General features: G+C 39.3%; 1 protein-coding gene across 1 annotated transcript in view; it reads left to right on the top strand.

Annotated features, from left to right (window-relative positions):
- LOC121508925 (A disintegrin and metalloproteinase with thrombospondin motifs 7) overlaps positions 1 to 24,465 on the top strand; it is a 135,224-nt gene that overhangs the window by 72,463 nt on the left and 38,296 nt on the right. The window contains exons 14-17 of the mRNA XM_041786076.1: positions 3,274 to 3,394; positions 4,627 to 4,871; positions 6,945 to 7,086; positions 20,661 to 20,787. Coding sequence (XP_041642010.1) covers positions 3,274 to 3,394; positions 4,627 to 4,871; positions 6,945 to 7,086; positions 20,661 to 20,787 — 635 coding nt within the window. The remainder of the gene's footprint in view (positions 1 to 3,273; positions 3,395 to 4,626; positions 4,872 to 6,944; positions 7,087 to 20,660; positions 20,788 to 24,465) is intronic.

Raw genomic sequence — 24,465 nt, 5'->3', positions numbered from 1 at the left:
CAGGCTGCTGCAACTCTCACCAGCAATGGTCTAAAAGCATCTCACTGGGTCGCAGATTGCATGCAGTTACATTGCTCGATGATTGAAGTCAGATCCCTTTTAACCCTTTAAATCCTAGCGCATCGCCGATGATGCACTGTTGAAGCACACTTTGCATGACCAGAATTGCATGACTGTTTGTGTTATCAGAAAAATTCAGTTTCTGAAAGCTGAGAAACTGTGCTTCACAGCCAGCATGTGGTTATTACTGTAATTTCCCCTTTTCTCACTAAGATTATAGCATAGAGTTCCCCAGTTTTTTTTTCCATTTTAAACTGTTAAAACACTCTTAACATGCAGTAAAATGTGTTTTATCCATGTTAATTATTTTTCCGTCATCTAGTTATGATTATAAGGGTTTTCTCCGTTTTTAAACTTTTCTCATCTACAAACTGGAAGTCCCAACATGCAGTAAAATGTAAATAACTGCCATATATTAAAAGTTCTAAGTATTGTGTAAAAATGGGCAAAAACAAAAACTCGCAGGACATTTTCTGGTCCTTTTATGGTTAAAATAAGAAAAGAGTCCAGAAACTCAGGTTTTCAAGGGTTAAGATGGAACCAGAATTACTAGTTGGATATAAGTGGTTTTTAATATTTTTATTAGTTTGGGCCCACAGTCCCAGTCAAATGCTTTGTCTTAACTGTCCTAACAACATAGCTGCCCGCTGCTAGCAGCCACTGTAGCTCCAGTTTATGAAAACTGCCATGCTGCCATTATGCTCTATAACCTGAATGTAAACAGTGGTGAACTGGTACCCGTGATTTCATCAGGAACAGCGTGGTTTAATGGTATTTTTTTCTATTTTGTGAGTAACTTTTTTGTATATTTTGTCAGATTATACTCACATATAACTGAAGCACTGAGTGACGCCACTCAGCAAAAGAATGTGGATGTTAGTGTGCAAAGACGACTAAAGGCATGCAATGCTATCTGTGCAAATGTTAGCCACTTTCTGCAAATCAGCTGTGTACCAACTGCAGCTGTGATGCCTTCTTACATAAACAGTGCTTAATTTTGACTTTTTTTCTGAGTTTTTTCTTAACTTTTGGGTGTTTCCTTTGGACAATTATGAGAAGGGTTTAATTGGATGTGAATTTGAGGTTTCATTCTCTGCCCAAGCCTGAGATTGGGGTACTAAGTCCAAAGAGTGTACAGCTAAGCAAAAGCACATTTTGACATTATTGTAATAGCAACTAAAATACATTCAGCTGTGAAGAGTTGTTGCATCAGCAAACTTGCAATTCTTGGAAGATATAGCTGAGGTCTGCTTTCTTCGAACACACTCCATTGTTGTGTTTCTGTTTAATTTCATCACCCAGCTGTTTATCAGGCAGTATCTTTAGCTCACCCTCACCCTGTTTTCTCTGCAGACGTGTACTGCATAGTTGACATTCTGCATGGAAATTAGTTACTGATATAAAAACATTGTGGCTGTTATCTCTCTGCCCTCGCCTATCACCTGGGCCAAAATGTCAGTCACTGATATGGGTGCTGTTTGGATACAGAGTTGCAGTCTTTGGGCTCTGGTTTGTGACATTTTGTGACATTTTGGCCTGGCTGGCACTCGCATTTTTTCTTCCCTTTTATTGCTTTGGAGAAACACTTTAAGGTTTTTGATTAAAACAAGTTTTTGTTTATACAATCAATAAAATGAACTGTGCTCATATGTAATCAAGGAGATTGAGATTTGAAAAAAAAAAATGTATAAAACACTGAAATATCATATTGCTATACATATTCAGACCATTTGCATTTTAAACTTGAAATTTAGCTCAGGGCCTTCCTGTTTCTCTGGATTTTTGCTGAGAAGTTTCTAAATCTTGATTGGAGTCCACTTGTGTTGTATTAGATTGATTGGATGTGATTTGGAAAGGCACACACCTCTCTATAGAAGGTCTCACAGTTGATAATGCATATCAGAGTAAAAACCAAGCCATGAAGTCAAAGGAGCTGGGGAAGGGGAAAGCTACAAAAAAACATGTCTGCTGCACTGAAGTTTCCCAAGAGCACAGTGGCCTTCTCAAACGAAGGAAGTTCTGAACAGTCAGGACACTTCCACAAGCTGGTCACCTGGCCAACCTGAGCCATCACAGGAGAAGGGTCTTAGAAAGAGAGGTGACCAAGAACTTGATGGTCACTCTGGCTGAGCTCCGGAGATCTTTTGTGGAGATGGGACAAAGTTCTGGAGGGACAACCATCACTGCAGCCCTCCACTGATCTGGGCTTTATGGCAGAGTGGCTAGATGGAAGCCAGCCAGTGCAAAACACATGAAAGCCTGCTTGGAGTTTGCAAAAAGAAAGCCAAAGAGCCAATGTTCATGTGTTTCATGTTTTGGTTCATTTCTGTAGCTGTGTTTCAGTTCGTGAGTGACCCCATCTCAGTCTTAGTAGCCTTTGTAAACTGCTAAGGCCAAATTGAAATAAGACTTAACAGAGATTTCCTTGTTGGGCACCAGCTGTTTCCACCCTTACCCTATCTTTTTCCCACATTGCTTTTTGCCTAGCAACCTCAACAGCTGCACCCGGAACTTTCTTACATAACCAGTATTACATAACTTAACTTTTTATTACGAAGGCGTATTAAAGTTTCCAGGGCCCCTCGCGCTTTTCACATTTTTTTCCAAAGATATCCATTTGAGATAAAACCAAGTATACACGTTAAAAATGGTATTACTCGGTTGCTTGAGAGTTCACCAGCTCCTTTGAATGGGCACGATTAATCTCTGGTTTTGTTGGGCCATGAATGATACACCAGATAGATCAATTGATGGCCCTAGAGAGGAGGATGCATTTATTGGCCCTGTTTGAAAGATCCCTCGAAACGAGATAACCTTTGCTGCACCACTTCAAGGCAGTGGGTCTTTAGATGTGGCCTCCAGCAGAGCCTGTATTGAGGAATCTAATATGTATTTGTGATGGCCCAAATATAGAAATACACCTTTAAATAGAAAACTGTTAAGATAGAATTTTGGTTTTTGCAAACCTTTTTGAAAGTTTACCCTGGTTACATCCACCTGTTGAAAAATGATATGGCCCAGCTTATATATATATACACTTTTAAACATGTAGTATTTGAGTATTTTTAATTTCCTGCTACTTAATACTTTGATTCTACTCCTATAGTCGGTAAAAGATCTGAGCATGCATCAATCTCTGCCTTCAGTCTGTCTATATGTTGACCTTGGTACCGTTGATGATATAATACATTTGTTTTTTCATGTGTTTCACAGAATGTCGGCTGTGATTATGTGATTGAGTCCAGCGCTGTGGAGGATCGCTGTGGAGTTTGCCAGGGTAACGGCTCCACGTGTACGACAGTGAAGAGGACGTTTGAGGAAAGTGAAGGACTTGGTATGTTTTTTGATTCTGGTCTGAAGTGTTGTTGTAACATAAAGTTTGAATTAATAAAATACAGTCAGCGTCGCGTCACAGTTGCATCATAGATGGGGGCAGGGCATTTCCAGGAGGAAAACAATCCTTTCCCCCTCGCCTGCAGCACTGTCAGCCCGCGGAATTGTTCTGATATATATGCTTACCACTAAAATGCCATACATTGATTTCTTACAGCCAATTGACAGAGACAGATACATTAAAATATTACTCTAATAGGATCCGATTCTTGTCCGTATCTTATTAAAGAGTGGACAAATGATCCTACTCAATGCCCTGATGTTTTATCCCCTGACATCTTCTGCTACCTGTTTGAGTCATCCGGTAAGAGGCAAAATCACATATACTGATGAATTAAGCCTCACATAATTTAAATGTCTGACAAGGAAATTAGCACGTTTTAATGAATTTGTACACCACACAATGGTTGTTATTGCACAATAGCTATCTTGAGCTCTGTATTGGTTATTGACGACTCGGTATATCACACAGGGATTTACACACACACAACAGCCTCAAAGTAGCCTTTTTGAATGTATTTTTAAAAATGGTATGATGTTTTTCTGGCCCTTTAGGGTCTCTCCCCTCATGAGTATTCCTAAACACTAAAAGAAACAAAAAAAACAAAAATATTATGAATGATTTATTCAAAATAAAATATAAACTTAATCAATAAACCAGCAATTAAAAATAATTAAAAAATAAATAAACTGAATTTTAAAAAAGTAAAATCCAAATAAAAGTAGAAGAAATCATGAAAAATCCCAAACTGGAGATCAGGGGAGCTGCGTGCATCATGGACGGGTCCGCTGGGAAGATACCTAGAGAGATGGGACATGGGCCTGATGCTGGCCTGGACAATGGCCATCAGGAGGCCAGAGGAGCACCAAGGTTGACGCAGCAAAGCCCTGAAGCCTGACCCGACCACTGTTTGTGTTGTCAGCTGATTGGTCCGTCCATCGTCAAATTGGGAACAGTCATTTCAGATTAAAGCATTGCAGGAGTTTAAAAAAACACTGCTTTAAACTGATTTTGCAATCTCTTTAAGTGTAACAGTCATTTATAAATTTGACAAAAACTGCACTCTTTTTGGTCCACTTGTGTAGCCAAAATCCTAAAGCTTCCCCGCATTGATTCATCCTGTATAAGGACTGGTGTTTTAAGTTCAGTGATATATCACTAACATTTTTCAGGCTATGTTGACATCGGGCTGATCCCTGCGGGAGCCTGGGACATCCACATTGAGGAGGTTGCAGAAGCTGGGAATTTCTTGGCACTACGAAGTGATACCCCAAACAAATACTTCTTAAATGGTGGCTGGACGATCCAGTGGAACGGAGAGTACAAAGCAGCCGGGACAGTGTTCACCTACGAGCGAACAGGACACCTGGAGAACCTGACATCTCCTGGACCCACTATGGAGCCTCTGTGGATTCAGGTAGGCTGACAAAGCAACACTTTGTTAGGATTTTATTGTCAATTTTTGATGCCAATCAATACTACAGCGGCCTGTGGAAAGAACACAAGGTGGATTCTTACAACTTTACAGCATGAAACCTGAAAGTAAAAGAATTCAATCAATAAATCTCTGTTTGAGATGCATCTGTCATACCTTTTTTAAATTCTCCTAGTTCGAAAATTGACTGGTGAGTCAGTGCAGCCAAGAAAGGGTTTTTCATTTTAATATTTCAGTCAACAACTCACAATGTAATTCTTTGAAATGTTTACTGCAGCAGAAGCAGAACATTTGTTTGTTTAGTTTCCAGGCTCTCTCTTCATTACTCCTCACAGATTTAATTCACAGCAGAAATCTGAGGCGTGAGGAGAAAATATCTTCATCCTCTGCCAGAGCCTGCAGGTGGATTCTGTTGTGATTGAATGTATAACTGTTGTGCTGGTACAGGACAGCAATGTCAATGACAGAGCAGAGGGAGAGACAGGAATTTTTAGAGCTTATATGGACCACTCACCATTCACAGGTGAGAACAATGTATGTTGTATAAATAAGAATGTTTTGATTGCCTGGACTAGTTTACAAACTTGCTCTGATATCATAATCAGAGATGCTATTTGAATAATACGAATAAACTGTATAATTGCAATGTCGATGATAAATAAAACGAGAACATTTCTGAAGAAATCAGTTTTTGGCCTCTTGTTGTTTCTTCAATTTAAGCAGTCAGAATATTTAAAAGAATTACAATGCCTACCAAAAATTAAACATACACTCATCTGTTGGTGTTGAAGCTTTTATCTGACTTACCAGTATTACAAACCTTCTATTACCTGTCTTACTTACCTTGAACTTACCTTGTAAATGTTTTAGGCTTTTATCTTGAAATTTAAGTCAACTTAAGAGATTCAGATATCTCACTTTCAAATGATTTAGACTTTTATATTGATTAGCCACACAACTTATGAGATTCAGAGATTTAATTAAAAAAATAAATCTTTGTTTTGAAAATCCAGTTAACTGTAAAGAGATTCTAAGAAAAAAATAACTAAAGCTTTTAGTTTAAAAATCTAGTCTGGATGTAAGGACATTATTTAGAAATAATTGAGGATTTTACTTTGACGTTCCAGCCACTTCATGCAATTCAAATGCATGACACTTTTCCACAAAACAGACAGCAGGCTGGGAAATAATTAAAATACTTTTGTTCATAATTTAAATTCTAGAGCAGTGGTTCTCAAATAGTGTGCCTTGGGAATTCGTCTGACTTTACATTAGAACTACAACTATGCAACAACTAAAGACACTATAACCAATGTCCTTACTGCATACAAGTTACACGTTGCATTGCATTACACAGCATTGCATACTCACTGTCCATCTGTTATCTGTTAAATATGCAAATGTAAATTTACATGTAAAAATGACATCTCATGCTTTTACTTAGAAAGTGGAAAATCTGAGGTATGGTGCCTCTAATGGCTGTGAGCCAAATAGTTTTGTCTCCATGTTGGCGCAAGTCAGACCATAAAAATTCATAAGTAGTTATGAAGAATATCCATGCATCACACTCCACTTTGTAAAACAAGCTAACAAATTTTCGGGATTGAGGAAAGTAGAAGAAAATTAAGAATATCCTCTGGTGGGACACACCTGGTACCTTGTCATCCTTTGTGCAACCTCTTCCCTTGTTACTTGTCCATCTTAATAGGAGCAACAGAGAGAAAATAAGAACAGGGCGACTGAGGATAAACCTGGAGAGCTGCAGTGCATCACTTGCAGGGTGTCAGGATGCTACAAAAGGAAACTCTGTAATCAAACTGATGTTGTAGCTCGCACTTGCTCATATTGCATGCAGTTGGGACATGTTGCTACACATGCTAAAGAGGCTGTTTTGCAAGGACATTAACATGGTGTGCCTTGAGATGTCAGCTTAATTTTTGGTGTGCCTTGGGCAAGAAAAGTTTGAAAACCATAGCAAGAATAATCTTTCAGAAGATGCTGGTATTTTCTGTATTTATTCTGATATTTCCCCCCATTTTGTCTTTTTAATTACAGCTTCTCTTTCAAGAGAAAAATCCAGGAGTGCGGTACGAGTACACCATCAATAGGGAGGTCTCAGAGAACAATGAAATCCCTTCATCAGAATTCTTCTGGAAATATGGTTCATGGACTGAATGCAGCGTGACATGTGGAAGAGGTGAGAGGAAAAATGTGAGGATTTTAAATAAATGGGCTGGTAGTTGGTGAAAGAAAAGAGGTGCTAGCGAGGGCGGTAAATGTTTACTACTTATTTTGAGTATATGATTGAACAGAAATAGATTTGAGAAATATCCTGAGTTTGTTATTGTCACTTTTCAGAGTGTTTCTTTTATGGGAGCTGAAAACCAATCACAAGCAGAAGCATGCTTTGTATGTTATTCTGCCCCTGAATTCTTTAAGCTTTGGTTGTATTAGAAGCGATCAGGTTTGTGTTATCGTAGATACTGTATGTCAGGAGATTTTTCAACAATTTGAAACTTTTACTTGCACAGAATAATTCTCAACAAAAAACATTTCAAGAAACATCAATAATTGGCCTCTCGCTTCCTTTCATACTTTTCCCAGAGGCGAATAATTCTGTTAAAAGAGATATATAGCAAACTAAGTCTTCTCTGTGCAAGGCTGGTCCCCTTAGTGAGGTTGTAACCAGCTTTGAGTGCCCAAATGTATACAAAGGCAGATCAGTGACCACGGGCTCACTAATAATTCACAGTGATGTTAATAGTTGGCAGTCTGAAAGGAATCTGAGGCCCTTGTTTTAAATACAAATAAGAACTGATTATAAACACTACTCTTTATATGTTTGTTTACATAAAGAGGCAACAGAAAATCATTTTTGTATCTGTACCTTCATTCCTTGTGGCTTCTTTTATTCTTTTTTAAAACCTTTTTTTATTTTCCATTTGGAAAAGAAATTTAACTTCTGTGTTATTTCAGATTTTTAATGTGTCAAAGATCTTATCTACAATTTCAACCAGAGTGTCAAAGACGGATGATAAATTTGCCACTACTGCCAGCAAGAATTTAAGCAAATATAGCCCCTCACTTTGAACCGTTTTTATTGCAAGATTACCAGGTTAAAAAACTAAATTTCTATGGTAACTCAAAGCCCAATGTCACATCCAAAAAAATCAGACTTTGATTTCTGTTTATTTCCCCCCACAGTCTCCACCATATCTGCTGTGTCCTTAAGAAATGTATTTTTCTTTAGTGTAATAAAAGATCTATTTATGTTTTTCTTTTCCATATCCTAGAGCTGGATGATTGCTGGATGTTATACACTCACAGACCACTTTTTTTTTTTTTGAGATATTCCTGTTTAACTGCTCTTTAATGTAAATCTAATGTATCTAATCAGACACCCATATGGCAGCAGCCAATATTCAGTCATGTAGACATGGAGAGGATGATAGTTTAAACTGGGCATCAGAAAGGAGAAGAAAGGGGATGTAAGTGACTTATCATTGGGCTGTGATGTTTATGTTCATATAATATGGTGGGTAATCAGACACTAGAGAGAGAGAGTGGGGAAAGCCAGAAGCTAGAGCAAAACACGAGCTATCCAGTTTGAGGACATAGATGAGAGAGTTTGGAGTGGAGGAACTTTACTGGCCTGCACAGAGTCCGGACCTCAACCCGATAGAACACCTTTGGGATGAATTAGAGTGGAGACTGAGAGCCAGGCCTTCTCGTCCAACATCAGTGTGTGACCTCACAAATGCGCTCCTGGAAAAATGGCCAAAAATTCCCATAAACACGCTCCTAAACCTTGTGGAAAGCCTTCCCAGTAGAGTTGAAGCTGTTATAGCAGCAAAGGGTGGCCTGACGTCATATTAAACTCTATTGATTAAGAGTAGGATGTCACTTAAGTTCATATGCCAGTTAAGGCAGGTGAGCAAATATTTTTGGCAATATAGTGTGTGATGTGTCAAGAGGTCTAACCATGGTGTTTTTGAGCAGTACTGTTTTTCTTGGCGATAGTAAGGGCCATAAGCAGGAGTATTGTGACTTGTTTTGAGTTTCCAAGTATGCAGACAGAGGGGGATAGTGGGATGTGGCCAGGGAATTGGGATAGAGTGGAGGTTATTTGTTTCCAGAAGTTGTGAATTGGTGGGCCGAGCCAGAGTCCATGGAGGCATAGACTGTAGAAAGAATTGGACAAAACCTGTGTGATGTCAGCCATCTGCTTACAATAAGCAGACTCAAAGCCAATCCTTGGCAGCTTCCATATTAAAATCTACGTCTCAGCCAAACTTTGGATCAACTTAACGCCCCCCCCCCCCACTAAGCCTGACTTCCTGTCAGCTAGCTAGCTAGCATTTTGGTTGACAGAAACGTAGCCTCTGCCTGTCGAGCTATCTGTCAATCAAATTAGACGCGCCAATTAGGGGGCTGTGGGGTTTTTTCCTGAATATAATCTGAACGGTTGTGGTACAAAAAAATTCATCCCCCATACAGTGAGAGCACATGAAGACATTAGCTAATGAGACACGTTTGTTTTTTTGAACCAGGCTGTAAATCAGTTTATTTTTAGTGTAAAAATGGCTTTTTTACAAGTGTTCAGACGGGACTTCCAGTGTTCCTGCAGCCAGCCTCAAATGGACACTCGCTGTATTTGCAATTTTTTGCACTTCTGCATTGGCTTCATTTTTCAGGACCGGAGGTTGCCGCTTACATGGAGGTGGTTGTCGGCGGTGTTGAGTGGGCTGTGAGTGCAAATGTTGACGTTTTGATGTTGACTTTTGTTTTGACTGACTCTTCATGTTGGATATATTGATAAAAATGTTTCATGTCAATGTTATATGTGTCAGTGAGCTGTTGGAATGTTAATAAGGTGTTGTTGAAAATGTGTTGGAGGTGTGTGATGCCTTTTTCTTTTTCTATTTAGTGCCTATCAGGGGTGATTTGTTTGCAGTGAAGTCGGGGTTGTTCCATATGGGTGTTTGAGTTGTGATATGACTTGGCAGTCTGTCTATTCTATTTCTATTCAGGGGTGATAGTGATGGCTTGAGTGGATTCATTGGGTGGTATTGTAACTGATTGGCTGAGAAGTAATGATAGAAATTTGGTGCTTCTAGGCCTCCTTGTAGTTTTGACTGTTGTAGTGTGGTTATTTTTTATTATTTATTTATTTTTTTAGAGGTTTATTTTGGGCATTTTTGTGCCTTTATTCAATAAAAGAGGAAAGTGAATAGAGTCGGAAACACAGACAAGAGCGGGGGAGAGACATGCGGTAAAGGGCCTCAGGCTGGATTCAAACCCTGGCCGTCCACGTACATGGGGCGTGCCTTAACCACTCGGCCACCTGCACCCCAGTGTGGTTAGTTTTATCCTGGGTTTTTTTGGTTTTCCAATAGAATGGTGTTATTCATCTGTCTGGTGTGTTAAACCATTTTGATGTGGGTTGGATGGGGCTCATTGAGTTTTGGTAGCATCATCATATTGTGGCAGTTCGTCCTACAATTAAATTGGTACTGTCATTGATTTAAGTCATCCTGGGATTTTGGAGTATGAATTGATAAGTTCTTTGATTGAATTTTTGGGATTTTGAAAGAAGAAGAGTATATTGTTCGTGTGAATACCAGTAGTATTGTTTTGGCGAATTATGGCGGCTAATGGTTCAATGAAAAGTGCTAATAGTGATGGTGATAGTGGACATCCTTGTCTACTGCTTCCGTGAAGTGTGAAGTTTGATGAGATGAGGTTGTTTGTAATAACTGCTGCCTTTGGTTTGTTGTAGAGTTTTTTTGATCCATTGAATAAATGACTGTCCAAAACCAAATTTTTGCAGTGTTTTTATGAGAAATGTCCAGTTTACCTTGTCGAATGCTTTTTCTTGTAGTCATTTAGTTGACTGATTAGCTCTTGTTGGTTGTATAGTTGTGCAGGGAGAGACCAAGAGAGCATGAGAGAGAGAGTGAGGGAGAATGAGTAAAGAGGGAGTGAATGCTTCTAAACAAAGCTGCAGACGCAGATTAGTCAGACATTATTTTCACAGCAGTTATTCTCTCACAAATGTTGAAACACATCAACATAATTGACAGCAGGGAGGAGCAGGATTTAGTTTGATTGAGCAGCATTGGTAGCTGTGCCAATATCATTTCAGTAAACCCAGTTTCTCTTTAGTGAACTACATATTTGTAAGATTCACTTTGACTTCTGCTTTTTAAAGAGTTGCAAAGAGATATGGAACCAAATTTTTAAAAGTAGTACCATCCACTCACCTTTGATGACCTGGATGTATTCATTTCTAAATGTGAATATGTCAAAAAGAGTCCTGAAAATTTCACCTAGCTTAAGCTTCAGCTTGTCCCTGGAGTAGAAGGGCCAGACTTTTAATTTCAGTGGTTAGATGTTTCAAAAAAATTCTTTCTAGGTTTTTCTATTTCACTCATGGATAAATGTTTATTAATAGGGCTGAACAATTTGCAAAAATAATGTAATTTTGTTTTTATTTCCCAATATTGTTATTGCGATTTGATATGTGATAATTATTAGATTACTTAACTAATGCATTTTTCAACAAATTCAAGCAATAAATCAATTCATATTATTACCTACATTCAGTCAGGAACACTCATTATACATTTTACCATTTTATTGCGATTTCATAAGCGGTAATTATTAGATTACTTAACTAATGCATTTTTCAACAAATTCAAGCAGTGTGCTTTGACTTTCCTAGGAGCACACGGCTAGAAACCCCCATGGATGGACGCATAAATGACAATGTGTTTTTAAAAAAGAAAATTATTTCAAAAGCACTAAATACACAGTAGCATGAATCTGAATATGAGGGTGCAACAACCTTGAAGCTATAAAGACGGCGGTTGGGATGGGGGAGGTACAGCTCCTGCAAAAAATGAATGTAGTTAAAGTGCTATTTTGACATATTTCAAGTTTAAGAAATAAAGCAATTTCTGCGATTTGTAAATTGCTGGAGGCTATATTGTGATTAAATCTAATTTGCAATTAATTTCCCAGCCCTATTTAGTTATTTATCAAAGAAATAAATATCTCTGCGCAAAATAGGCAAAAAAGGGAAGTGTCAGTGACTAAAGATCAAATTATCCCAACAATGCAAAACCTTTCATTTTCATGTGCAGTGTTGACAATGTGTTTGTTAAGTTTGCATTCTTTAGGAGTCTGTCGTCTGTTCAGTGTTTGTTTTCTTTGACCTAACAGAGGAATTAGTTGCTCCAGGGCTGTGTAGAGACCTTCAGAGGAGCAGGTGCAAGGAGTTCAAAAGGGACATATGGCACCTACAACTATTCCACAGAAAACAATTGATTATAAACTGTTTTGATTAATTATTGATTAAAGTTAAATGGAACTGAAAAATTGTTTATTTTTACAACAAAGACTTCATTTATTCCATTAATCCAGCTTCTTGAATGTAAGGTTTTTTTTTTGCTTTAATTGGAATGTATGATAGAATAAAAAGATTTTGGGAGATTTGCACTGTTATTTAAGCAAAAAAAGACATTTGTATATATTAATTTGTGCCCTTTGAAACTGTTATGGTCATATTTGAAGTTATTTTTTTGCTGCCACCAATAAAAGTCATTAGAATTATTCATAAATTTAAAGAAAATGAAAAAAGAAATGGTAAAAGATCTTCAGAGCAGAGAGCATGATGTGTTACACATACACCTCATGATTATTATTTATTCAAGTCACTGATTACAGTTTATCACAAAAGCATCATCACTGATGAATGAATGTGCAGAATGCAGCACATCTGCTGTCATCTCTCTGCTTCTCCTCTCTCTTTCTCCTTGCATTTTGTCCTTTTCTGTCCTTACTTTCTTTCTTTTGCAGAAAGCAGAAAAGCCATTATGGTAGCTATGGTAGGTGGGTCCTTCTTTGACACTCCAAAAGCAAAATGAGGCCAGAGTCCATGTGTCAGAGACATTAAACACACTTCATACGCTTGACATGCGAAATAGGCCATTTAAAATGGTAGTTTTTTTAAACATGCTTGTCAAACTGACTTGACGCCCACACTCTGACCTCATGTCAGGAAACAGCTGCTCTTCTGAAGCCATTTGGTAAGAGCCAAAATCAATTTCTTCCATTGTGTAAGGAGGTAGGAGGGTGTGAGATTTATAGACTCAAGTTGATTTTGTGTTTGGCATGCTGTACAGGTACATCTAAAAAAAAAGATAGAATATCATGGTAAAATTCATTTATTCTTGTGAATTGATTAAAGAAGTGAAAATTCTCATACAAAGTGAAATATTTTAGGACAAAACATCAAGAAAATTCTGCTCATTTATGCATTCAGTAATTGGTTGTATCTCTGATGGAGCCAATCAGTCTGTGGCACTGCTGGGGTTTTACAACGCCTGGGTTTTCATTGATAGCAGCCTTCAGCCCATGAGTCTGGTGTCTCTTATCTTCCTCAGAGATTCTCTATGGGCTTCAGGTCGGGTGACCTGGCTGGCCAATCAAACACAGTAACAATATGGTCAGCAAACCAGTTTCTGGCAGTTTTGGCTTCTCTGTGGGCAGGTGCCAAGTCCTGCTTGAAGAGGATATCAGCATCTCCATAAAGCTTCTCAGCAGATGGAAGCATGATGATTTCTAAAATCTCCTGGCAGACAGCTGACAGCATTGACTCTGGACTTGATAAAGACCAGTGGACCAACAGCGACAGATGACATGGTACCTCCAACCATCACTGACTGTGGAGACTGGAAACACTAAACCTCAAGCACCTTGGGTTCTGTGCCTCTCTGATCTTCCTCCAGACTCTGGGACCTTGATTTCCAAATTATATTTAGAATTTATGTTCATCTGAAAACAGGACTTTGGACCACTGAGCAGCTGTCTGTCCAGTTCCTTTTCTCCTCAGCCCGGGGGAGAAGCTTATGACATTGTCTGTGGTTCAGGAGTGGCTTGACACTCTTGACTCAGAACACTTGTTGTCCATTTCCTGGACCTGTCTGTGTGTGGTGGTTGTTGATCCACTGACTCCAGACTCAGTCCACCCCTTGTGAAGCTCCCCTAAGTTCTTCAATCTGATTTATTTGACAGTCCTCTGAAGGCTGAGCTCACCTGTGGCTTGTGCTCCTTTTAGTTTAGTTGACAGGGGCCATGCAAGCAAAACTGTTAAGCAAGAGTTAGCTATAAAGCTAATTTACATCCATGGTCCCTGTGGTTTTCTTACTACACTTTTCCCTTCCAGTCAAATTTCCATGAATCTGCTTTGATGCAGCCTCTGAGAGCAGCCTGCCCTTTTAGCAGTGACCTTCTGTGGTTTACCCTCCTTATGAGGGGTGATAATGATCGACTTCTGAGCAATAGTCAAGTCAGCAGTCTACCTCATGATTGCAGTTGTGTGTGCTGAACTAGAGTGGGAGAATAAAGGCTCAGGAAACCTTTGCAAAGTGGACTTCTCCACAATATTCTGATATTTTGAGACAGTGGAATTTTGATTTTCATGATCTGTAAGCTGTAATCACCAAGATTAAAAAAACTGAAGATAGTTGTAGTGACTAATCCTAAACTTAGCCGCTACCAGCTGATAGTGGGCATTAAGATGTTACGACGTGTACTCCGTTAACGAAAACAAAACAAACCGATCAGAGAAGTCGCCGATTTAACTCCAAAAAAGGCGTTTTATTAACACTCAGCGTTTCCTTCAGCTTCCAACAAGCCTATGATTGAAATTAATACAAATAATATAAAAGAAAACCGAGCACAGTCGAAAACTGTTGGGCTCCTTCCACTTCAACCACTTTTACATAATTAACACAAACCTTTAACACCTGTTGCTGGCTTCAGCCTGCACCAAAGGCCACTTCACTGACCTCTGGTGGCTCGGAGAAAACAATTAAAGCAAAGTGAATACATGGCTCTTACAATAGTGAAGTAAATCACAGGAAAAGATGAACTCTGCTAAGACAGAAATGATGGTTATTGGACCAGCTAGACTTAATCATCTGTTGGATCATTTCACTCTGTCTTTGGATGACTATGTTATTCACTGAAAAGACAGAGTCAAGAATCTTGGTGTGCTCTTTGATCAGACTCTTTTATTTGATTTTCATGTAAAAGAGGTGCCAAGAGTGGCCTTTTTTCACCTCTGATATATCGCTGAGATCAGATCAGTTCAGTTGTTTCAGGATGCTGAAGTCCTTATTCACACTTTTGTTTCTTGGCGGTTAGATTATTGTGTCGTCTTTTGTCAGGTTTGCCAAAACAGAGTTTTGGAGGTCTGTAGATGGTACAGAACGCAGCAGCTAGTGTTTTGACTAGAGCAAGTAAATATGAGCACATTACTCCTGTTCTGGCCTCTCTTCATTGGCTTCCTGTTAAGTTTGGAGCAGACGTTAAGGTGCTGCTACTAACATATGAAATTGTAAATGGTATTTCCCCATTGTACCTGGCTGATTTGGTGAATGCATATGTGCCTACAAGTGTTTTAGGTCCCAAAGGACTGGGCTTCTGAGTGTCCCAAAGGTCCATTAAAAGGCGGTTTGCTTTTTCTTTCTGTGCACCAACATTGTGGAACAGGTAAGTAGAAAATAGGCAGGTATCCTGCATTGATGTATTTAACCCTTTATGACCTACCATAGAACAAGTCTGCCAGAGCATATCTTTGCAATTTTATATGCTGTAGCGCCATTTTTTGGAAAATTTGAATTGGCTATACATCATTACAACCCTTAGAACCCAAGTTTTAATGATATGTATGCGATAAGTCCATAGTAACAAAGTTAATTGCTCAAAATTGCAAAAAAAAAAAAAAAAAAAACCACAAGAAAATGAAAGAGTTTTTTTTTTTATTTTTACACATTTCCCTAAATAAAATATGCCATAGCTGTATCTCTCAAAATTGTGCTTGTAAAAAAGTTGCATAAGATAATTTCAAACCACAGAAAAAATATTTTGAGTATGGTCATTACTTCATTTTTGAAATACACTCATCTTTATAGACTGGCAAAAACCAAAATAAATGAAATTGTACTCAATTTGCAAAAAGACAGCATCTTTATAAAAAATAAACTATTACAGTAGTGCAATCAAATCTCTAAATGTACCAGATACTTTTGAGCATATGTGTTTGCAGAAGATTATGTTAAAACAATAACAAGTGCAACTTGTGACCTGCAAGAAAACAGCACCATTTTAACCCGGATTCTATTCTATAGTTGTTGATGTGTGTTTTGCACTACGTTTCTGCAAAAGAAGGAAGGATATTTCTAGAAGGAAACCGTATTCTGGAACACATTGAATGTGTGATATGTTAGTGTTACTTCTCTGGTTTTATATGCAAGAAGAATTATTGCTTTATCTCATTTGGTTACAATTCTACCTGTGGTTAAAAATAGATATGCAAATGGGAGGGCTTGTCCTTTTATTCTGTCATTGTGTTTCCATGTGTTTGTTGATTTGCTAATTTTTTTATTGTCAAGTGTTTTTATTTCTGTTCTTTTGATCTCTATCTACAGTACTTTGACTGAAAGCACTTTATAAATACATTTATTGTTATTATTTTTATATTCTAATTTTTGAGATGCACCTGTATATGTTAATGAAAGAAATTATTAGATCAAATTCACCACTTATGGTGCTGCCAGCAGCATTAGAAATTTCTTCTCGTGTAAAAGAAATCTCCGGCCCTTCTGTAGTTCCTGCTGGATCTGGCACTTCACAGACAGCCTCATGCTTAAGGTTAGCATGTGACATCAACTTCATCTGCCACTCATTTCATTTATAATGCAATGTCTTTCATTGTTATTTTGTTTTTTTAGACAGTCATACCAGCCACTACAAATGAAACTGAGTCCCATAAATAAGACCTAAACAAAGGTCACTTTTAGTGTCAGGGCTGCTGCTCAAGCACCCTTTGCTCCCCTTTCTACTCGTGCATGAGTAGTTCTTACCTCCGTGACGCACATCCAAGATCAATAAGTGGCTCTATGGTGCGGCTGAAAGAGAAACAGTCAGAGCGATGGCTTTATCTGCTGAAAAACACATGATGTGAAAGCTTTTCCCATGTAGTTCAATGACAAACCCCATCTGAAACCGTCACACATGGCAGGAGTGTTTGTTTATCTCGTTGGTTGATTTTCAGGTAGTCACTGGTGTTTTTCAAATAAACTGTATGAGACAGTAAGCAAAAGACAGATGGTGCAAAGTGTTAAAATATTTTGTTTAGACTGTGAGGAAAAGTTCACCAGTAAAATTTCCTCTCACTTTGGGGACTTGATTGACCTCCAGCTTTGTTTTGCAGTTTACTGTTCATGTTGCTTTCGCCTTTCCATCGTCACTGATTTTTTTTCCTCTCAAGCAAATCTAAGCAAGGCAAAAAGTTTTCATGTGTTGTGTGCCCTTTTCTTTTATGATGACAGTGAAGATTAAAAGTTGGTGTAAGTCAGTGGAAACCGCTCTTTGTTGGCTGGTTGTGTTAACAATTTTCAAAAGATTTTGGCTATTCAGAGTATCTCCTTTAATTTATTTAATATACTTTTTTTCTTTAATTTTTAAAAGAGTTGGATGAAGGTTTGAAGGTGAGGCTTTTAGTAAATGCAAAAAGCGATGCCAGAATGTTCCTTAAAAAGGAGCTTTTTGACACATGCACCTTGAAAGACCTACTTTTTAGACTCCAGTGCCTAACATTCCTGCTTTTTATCTCCTTGAATAGCTTGCTTTTCCTCATGAGGCATCTTTTCTTTTTGCAAAAACCCTCTAAGATTCTAAATGCCCCTGCGAGTAAACAAAAATGTCGATTTTTCCTTGAGAAAATCCACTTTCCCACATCTTCACATCACAACACAATTCTTGTCTTGTTTCCATGTGAAAGGATCAAGCTTTTAACCGAATTTAAAATAGATTAAACCAAATCCTCTACCACAGTGCTAGATCAAAGAATGCAGTTTGTTCATGTCATGTTTAAATATAGCTGAGTGAGGCTGTAATCAACAAGGCTTGGCGTGATTACCTACCTTTCGCTGCTTTTTCTCTTCCTCGCCCCATCCGGTTTTCAATTGAATATAGCAGTCACCCCTCCAGGTGTCAGCTTTGAAGCTGTAAATTAAATATCTGACATGTGCTGTGGCTCACAGCAAGACCAGAGCAGAGGGCAGAGAGAGGTGAGAGGTGTAGCCAGCTCTAATAGAGGGGAAGTTGCCTCAGGAGGGCTAGAGAAATGACAGGGGAGGGGCCACACGAGGAGAAAAAATTTGACTGATGTAGGACACTCTTCCCTATATGACCTGCTTTGTTTATTTCTTCTGTGTAGTGGATATGAAGCAAGAATATTTGGGTTTCTGTCCAACTATTAGATTGATTAAACAGCATAAATAATTATAGAAAACAGAGCTTGCATCTGGTGATTATATGCCTCCAAAAGCTATACAAAAGCCAGGCTGTGAATGGTCACAATAGTGAGTCAAGAAAAAGAGCTGAGGTGGTGTTTGAACTTGACCTTGCACCTCCAAAATACATTCAGTTTATCTTTGAGTTACATTGGACATCTGTGCTAAGCTGGAAGGAAACCCCCCAAAGCATTCTTGAGATATTGCATTAACAAGGAAGACACTAACATGAGGCACAATGACCTTGACCTTTGACTTTTGACCTAAAATATCTAATGATTTTGTCCTTGTGTTTGGCTAGACATTTGTGCAGAAGTTTGAAGAAATCCTTCAAAGCATGAACCTTTCAAAGCAGATGGATTGACTGTGTTCTCTGTCTGTCATCAGATGGATCCTTCTTATAAAGCTTCAGGCTGAAACACTTGTTCACAGTCAGAGTGATCAGACCAATCAGAGTTATATGAAGAGAACTAAGCAAAAATTACAGATGTGATTCAGTTGAAGCGACTGTGAGCCTGTAAAGAGAGGCAGCTGGTGAAGTGATTCAGAATCACACAACTTTATTTGTCCCAAAAGGCAATTCAGTTTTACATTTTACCAAGCCTTATCAAAAGACATCAAAACAACGGGGGAAACAAAATCAGGGAGTCAGTCACAGCAGTATTTAGACAGTCACATTCACATGTCAGTTACAACAGACATAAAACATGGGAGCACGTTAAATTATCTTGGAGCAGATTTTTACTTTAGTGTTAGATTAGCATCGTAATGAATGTGAAAGGCCAGTCACCTTTTAGTTCTGTTTTTTAAAGGTTATATGCTGTGCAAAATACACTTTTTCAGGTTTTTCTAACTAAAATATGTTCCCCTGGCCTGTCCACAATCCCCCCAAGAATCAGAAAAATCCATTCCCTGCCCCCCGCCCTGCTTTCTCCACCTTTCAGAAAATGTGTGCTGAAACCATGTTCCCAGATTTTCCCTTCATGATGTCATGTGGGGAGTTAGCACAGCCCTCAGGTTTGGTTGACCCTCCCTGCTTGGAGGAAAGTTCCGCCATATCCATTAAGCCACATCCATTAAGCCACATCCATTTCCTGAGAGGGGCATGGTTAGGGATGGAGTCAGACAGCTCGTTAACATTTAAAGCCACAGACACAGAAACGGCTCGTTCTGAGCAGTGCTGAAACAGACATTTTTTTTAGACATGCAAAAATCCAATACTGGACTGTTTTTTCAGCAACAGACTTCACGGGCATGTTTTGGGGACCTCTGAGACCAATATAGACCTGTCTTAGAGGGGTAAAATATGACCTTTAAACATTCTGCCCTTCCCAAAAATCATGTATGGGGTGTTGCCCAGAGGATTATGAAACCTCCAGTGGCAGGGATATGTGAAATAGTGTTGCTTGTGAAGTACTGGAACATTCTTGAGATATCACAGTCACTAGTACGGGATAAGCATGAAGGCTGATGACTCTGTTGTTTGACCTGCAACCTCCAAAACCCAATTAGTTTATTCCTTAGCCAGAGTTGACATTAATGCAAAGTTGGAAGAAAATCCTTCAAAGCGTTCTTCAGATATCACCTTCACAAAAATGGCCAGGATAGACGGACAGCCTGAAAACAAGATGTGTCCAGCCCATGGCTATCTTCAGTCCGAGGCATAAATAATAAGATGAACGCCTGGAAGAACAGCTGTTTATGGGGATTCTAATAAAAGAATAAATAAATACATTTAAAGTTTAAAATGAGAGTAAGAAAGAAAAGACAGAAAGAAACCATGTTTGGGCACCTTAAGGTCCAATAATGTCCCAGATGTCACACGAAGATTGCATCCTCCTCCTCTACAACAAGTCCCTCAATTTCTCCAATTTCTTACCAAAACTTCTCAGGTTGTCCTCTCCATTTCAGATTTTCCTGCCATTTTGTGGAGGTTTGAGGGTTTCCTTTTCCTTGTATTTCTGTTACAGGCGGTGAGCAGCATCTTACCTTCAGAGCAGTCTTGACTTTTTTATTCAGATGGAAATTTTGAGAATCAATAATTTGTCTGTGTCTGTGTTGTCTGTTAAGAAGATACCTGTTTGGCAGATACATAATTAAAGTGATTATTTTCTTTACCTCTGACAGAATTGTTTTGAATCAGATCTGAAATATGTCAAACATGTCGAAAAAGATTTAAGTTTGCTCGCTAAAACAATTGTCAGGATCCTGCATTCATTAACAGCAAAGGCACATGTTGTTCTGTATATATATGCTATCTACTGCTATGTCTAAGCTGTTAAACCACATACTGGTTTTCTTTCCCTCCATATGCTATATTGATACATTGTTACTAAGAGCTGTTAGTGTGTTTGTTTGTGTGCTTCGTGACAAAAGCATTTGCCTCCTCTGACATGTGTTCCAGGTGTTCAGAGACAGATGGTTCACTGTGTGGAGAGGATGACTGGGATCATGGAGGAGCACTTCTGTGACCCTTTAACCCGCCCTGACGATAACCAAACCAGCTGTAGCAAGGATCCATGTCCAGCCATGTGAGTTCACCTGCAAGACATAATTGACAACATGACACCAGCTGTAATCTCAGGCACACTTAATGTGAAGGGGCTTGTTTTTCTCACCCTGAAGAAGGAAACGATTACGCTTAGGATTAGGGTTGGATTGGAGTCCTTTTCTTCATAACAGTCAGTAGCGTTGAAATCTGATGATTGGAGAAGAAAATGTCACTAAGCAAAGTTTAAAAGAATCAATGCATTTCATAATAGAATTTTCAAAGTTAAATCAGCTTTATAGTGTAAGGTGACACAGTATCTGTGAATTTTGACTTATTCTTTACGTGAACAGTTTGCAGCAGAAAATGTCTTCTCATTGTTGCTGGACTCTTGCTAACATACAGTACTGTGCAGAACTTTTACCAATGTTTGGGCTGAAAATCGAGGCACAAGTAAGGCATGGCAGTAGGTAAGCCATGGGAAGGAGGACTGACACAACCCAAGTCGTGCTCTGAAAAAAATAACAAAGTCCATACCTTAAGGGCAGAGCAAGGGGTGGATGTGGTGAGTAAGCACAGCTTAGGATACCCTCCAGCGGGTAGAAGGGTTGCCTGGTCATGCTGTGGATGCTCAAGGGCCCAAAAGCCACCGGAGGTGCCCAAGGGTGAAAAGGCCCAGACAAAAAAGGTGTCGTCGAGCTTGTGTAAGTCAACGTGTGTCTAGCTCGACTCTGCTCCTTCCCCGAATCTTTAGCACCCTACATGCCTAAAACAATGCACAGTACTGTATGTATTTATACTGCTAGAGCGCTGCACAGGACTCTTTCCTTACCTGCAATTTCCACTGCACCACTCACCAAGCGCTGCAGGTTTGGTCCTACAGAAGGCCAGCGACCTCGCTCACTGGTAGTGAGTCTAGAGCGCTGTGCCACCATGTGCAGCCCTGATCAGCAGACAGAGATCACGGGAGAACTGCAAGTTCACACAGGAATAGTCTGTCAACAGTGGACTATTTTACCTTTGGGGTTGATTTATCATCCTTTCCGGTATAAGCCCATGATATTATTGCTTCCACCACTGGGTGAGTACATTGGGAAGTTAAAAGGTTCATATTTACTAAAAGGATCTGTGGTTTTTTGTAAAATTCTTTGGCTGAATATCCTCAAAAGTTAACTTTTCCTTATCAATGGCACCGTTGTAGCTCTGTGACCCACTGACCTCTCGGTGACCCTTTGCTCTCACTGCAGGATGAGACATAATGTTGACATAGTGATGATTTATGATCAGGAGTCTGTGCATTGTGTTCTGTTTTGATAGAACCAAATTCTATACTTGTGACTTCCTCTTTTGGAGCTTTCTAATCGATGGGTATTGACACAGTTTAGCAGCGGCCAGCGCTGAAAATAAACCTGCAGCGTATCTCAACGAAGCGGAGCGAAGTGTCGGTCCAGGCATGTGCAGCTGCCGGTCTGGAGTGCCGGCTGTGGAAATGCTCTGATAGACTAGAGAGGGAGTGATATGCTCCGCAGTATGCTTTTGTATACTTCTCCGCAGTATGATTTACTGGTGGATCACGTTGCAGTTGCTGTATGTGGCCTGCATCCCGCACAGTTTCTGACAATCCATTTTACATATTGAGATTAACACACTCTGCATTTAATTAAAGGCAATATTGATATGTTCTTTTCAGCCCTCCCTTTATTAAGTTTCTTCTATAAATGAGGAACCCTTAAGAAAACAACTGCATCCTTTTCATGGCTAAGGGTGCCACACATGGATTAAAAAAGCAGCTGGGAGTTTCGGAGTGATTAAACTCCTGGTTATGGCTCAGTAAAAGCAATGTCAAAGTAATATTTTCTGACCTTATTTTCAGTTTTTCCTGATCAGTGGAAAGTTTGTGCATCATAAGAACTGCAGCACACATCCATCAGCTTTCACAGACAGTAGACTAATCTTTACCCTATTTACGCCATGCTGTTACCAACCTCATTAGATGCTTCATGGAAAGGGGTGTTTTATTCCTCAAATAACTGCATCTGAGCTCAGCATCTCCATGTGCCAGTGCAAGTTTCCAGTGATAGACCAACAACAAAATAAGGGGAGCCTTAAAGCTCTGCCTTTTGACTTAATTACAGAGTTTTAGTGTACTTACTTTTTGGGGAGCATTATCAAAGCATCACATAGTCAAACGTGTTTACACAGCACCGGCGACTACAGCTGACAAAACACCAATTAAACTGTGATTTCTCAGTGAATGAATCTAACGACGACATGTGACACATCTCCTGTGTTATCTTGTGTAATACAAGCACAGAGAAGTGCTTTAAAGAGAGCATACTTTGATCAGGGATTATGGAGCAGGTTAAACATCTCATCCAAATACTTTTTACATGTGGACATGCTTAACAAAGTCATATTGTTTTCCGGCTCTGTCACTTACTCTTATGAGCTTGTAGCAAACGGAGCGCATTCAGTTTGGGTGTGACGTCATTCCCAGTTCCAACATCTGACTTCAGAAGTAAATGGAGTGCAGTAGAAGTCCCCAAATGTTGACTCAGGATTTTATAGTAAGCCAACAAAGCAAGCTTCAGGCACCGGCTACATGCTCTTCTGCCTTTTTATGGATGAAGTTGAATCATATCAGTGTAGGTTATTTAAACACAGCTTAAGTGGTCATGTACTATTCAACAGTCTGCTCTACCTTCTGTGTGTGACAAAAACGGCTCCATGCCACAGTAAGTGACGATATGATCCGAGCCACGACAAATCAACAACCAAATTAGTTGCCAACACCACTGATTATAGATTTTTTTAAAGAGGAGGTATTATACTTTTCCGGTTTTTAAAGCATAAATATAAAGTCACAATGTTGGGTGTCCATACTTCACGTATGCAAATTTTCAAACCGCAAGATAAACGTATGTAGCAGTAATCTTGGAATTAGCGTGTAAACTGATGAAAATGGTTCGTTGAAAATCTCTCTGAGATTCTCCTGAGACGAGATTTCGATGGAGCAAACTGATGAGGTCATAGCAATAGGATCTCCTGACTGGTTCGTGGTTCATCCGTGCTGCCGGCAAAGCGGAACAGACCGCCCCCACAAGGCCTTTTCGCCATTTGGCCATTTAGTAACACAGTAATTAAACACTTACCAAACAGATACGTCCTGCTCTATCCTTTGCTGCTGCTGGTTTTCTTCCCCCCTCTCTCCAAACTATCAGGATCAGACTCTGGGTCTAACACATACGTATGTATATCAAAATTCGCCATATTTTACTCAGTCGGACCAGTTCATTCAAAGTTTACAAATACTAGCATAACAACATTAGCCACATTGGGGGGGACGGGCACAAAACATTGAGTCCTGCCGCCGACCAGCTTCCGGAAAATCGGCCAATCAGAGGAAAGCAGGTCCGTGGAGCGGGGGGTGGTTAAAGAGACAGCAGCAAAAACGAAGCGTTTCAGACGGACGCCAGTGTGAGAAACATGAGGAGTTTTTTGAGCTGTAAATCATGTAATGCTACTACGTGAGTATCAGAGAGATGGTGTAAAGCCTTGAAAAAAGGCATAATACCCCAACTTTAATGAACATTTTGGTGGTATTTCTCTCGCAAGTGTGTAAGTTAAAAAGTGCAGAGTTTAAACAGAACCATTCAGTTGGTTCATCGAAAGAGGAAGTGTGACTGACGTGCACTTCTAAAATATAAAATGACCAGTTTTT

Source organism: Cheilinus undulatus, linkage group 1 (genome assembly GCF_018320785.1).
Source record: "Cheilinus undulatus linkage group 1, ASM1832078v1, whole genome shotgun sequence".
NCBI lineage: Eukaryota > Metazoa > Chordata > Actinopteri > Labriformes > Labridae > Cheilinus > Cheilinus undulatus.
This window is presented reverse-complemented; position numbering and strand designations above follow the sequence as displayed.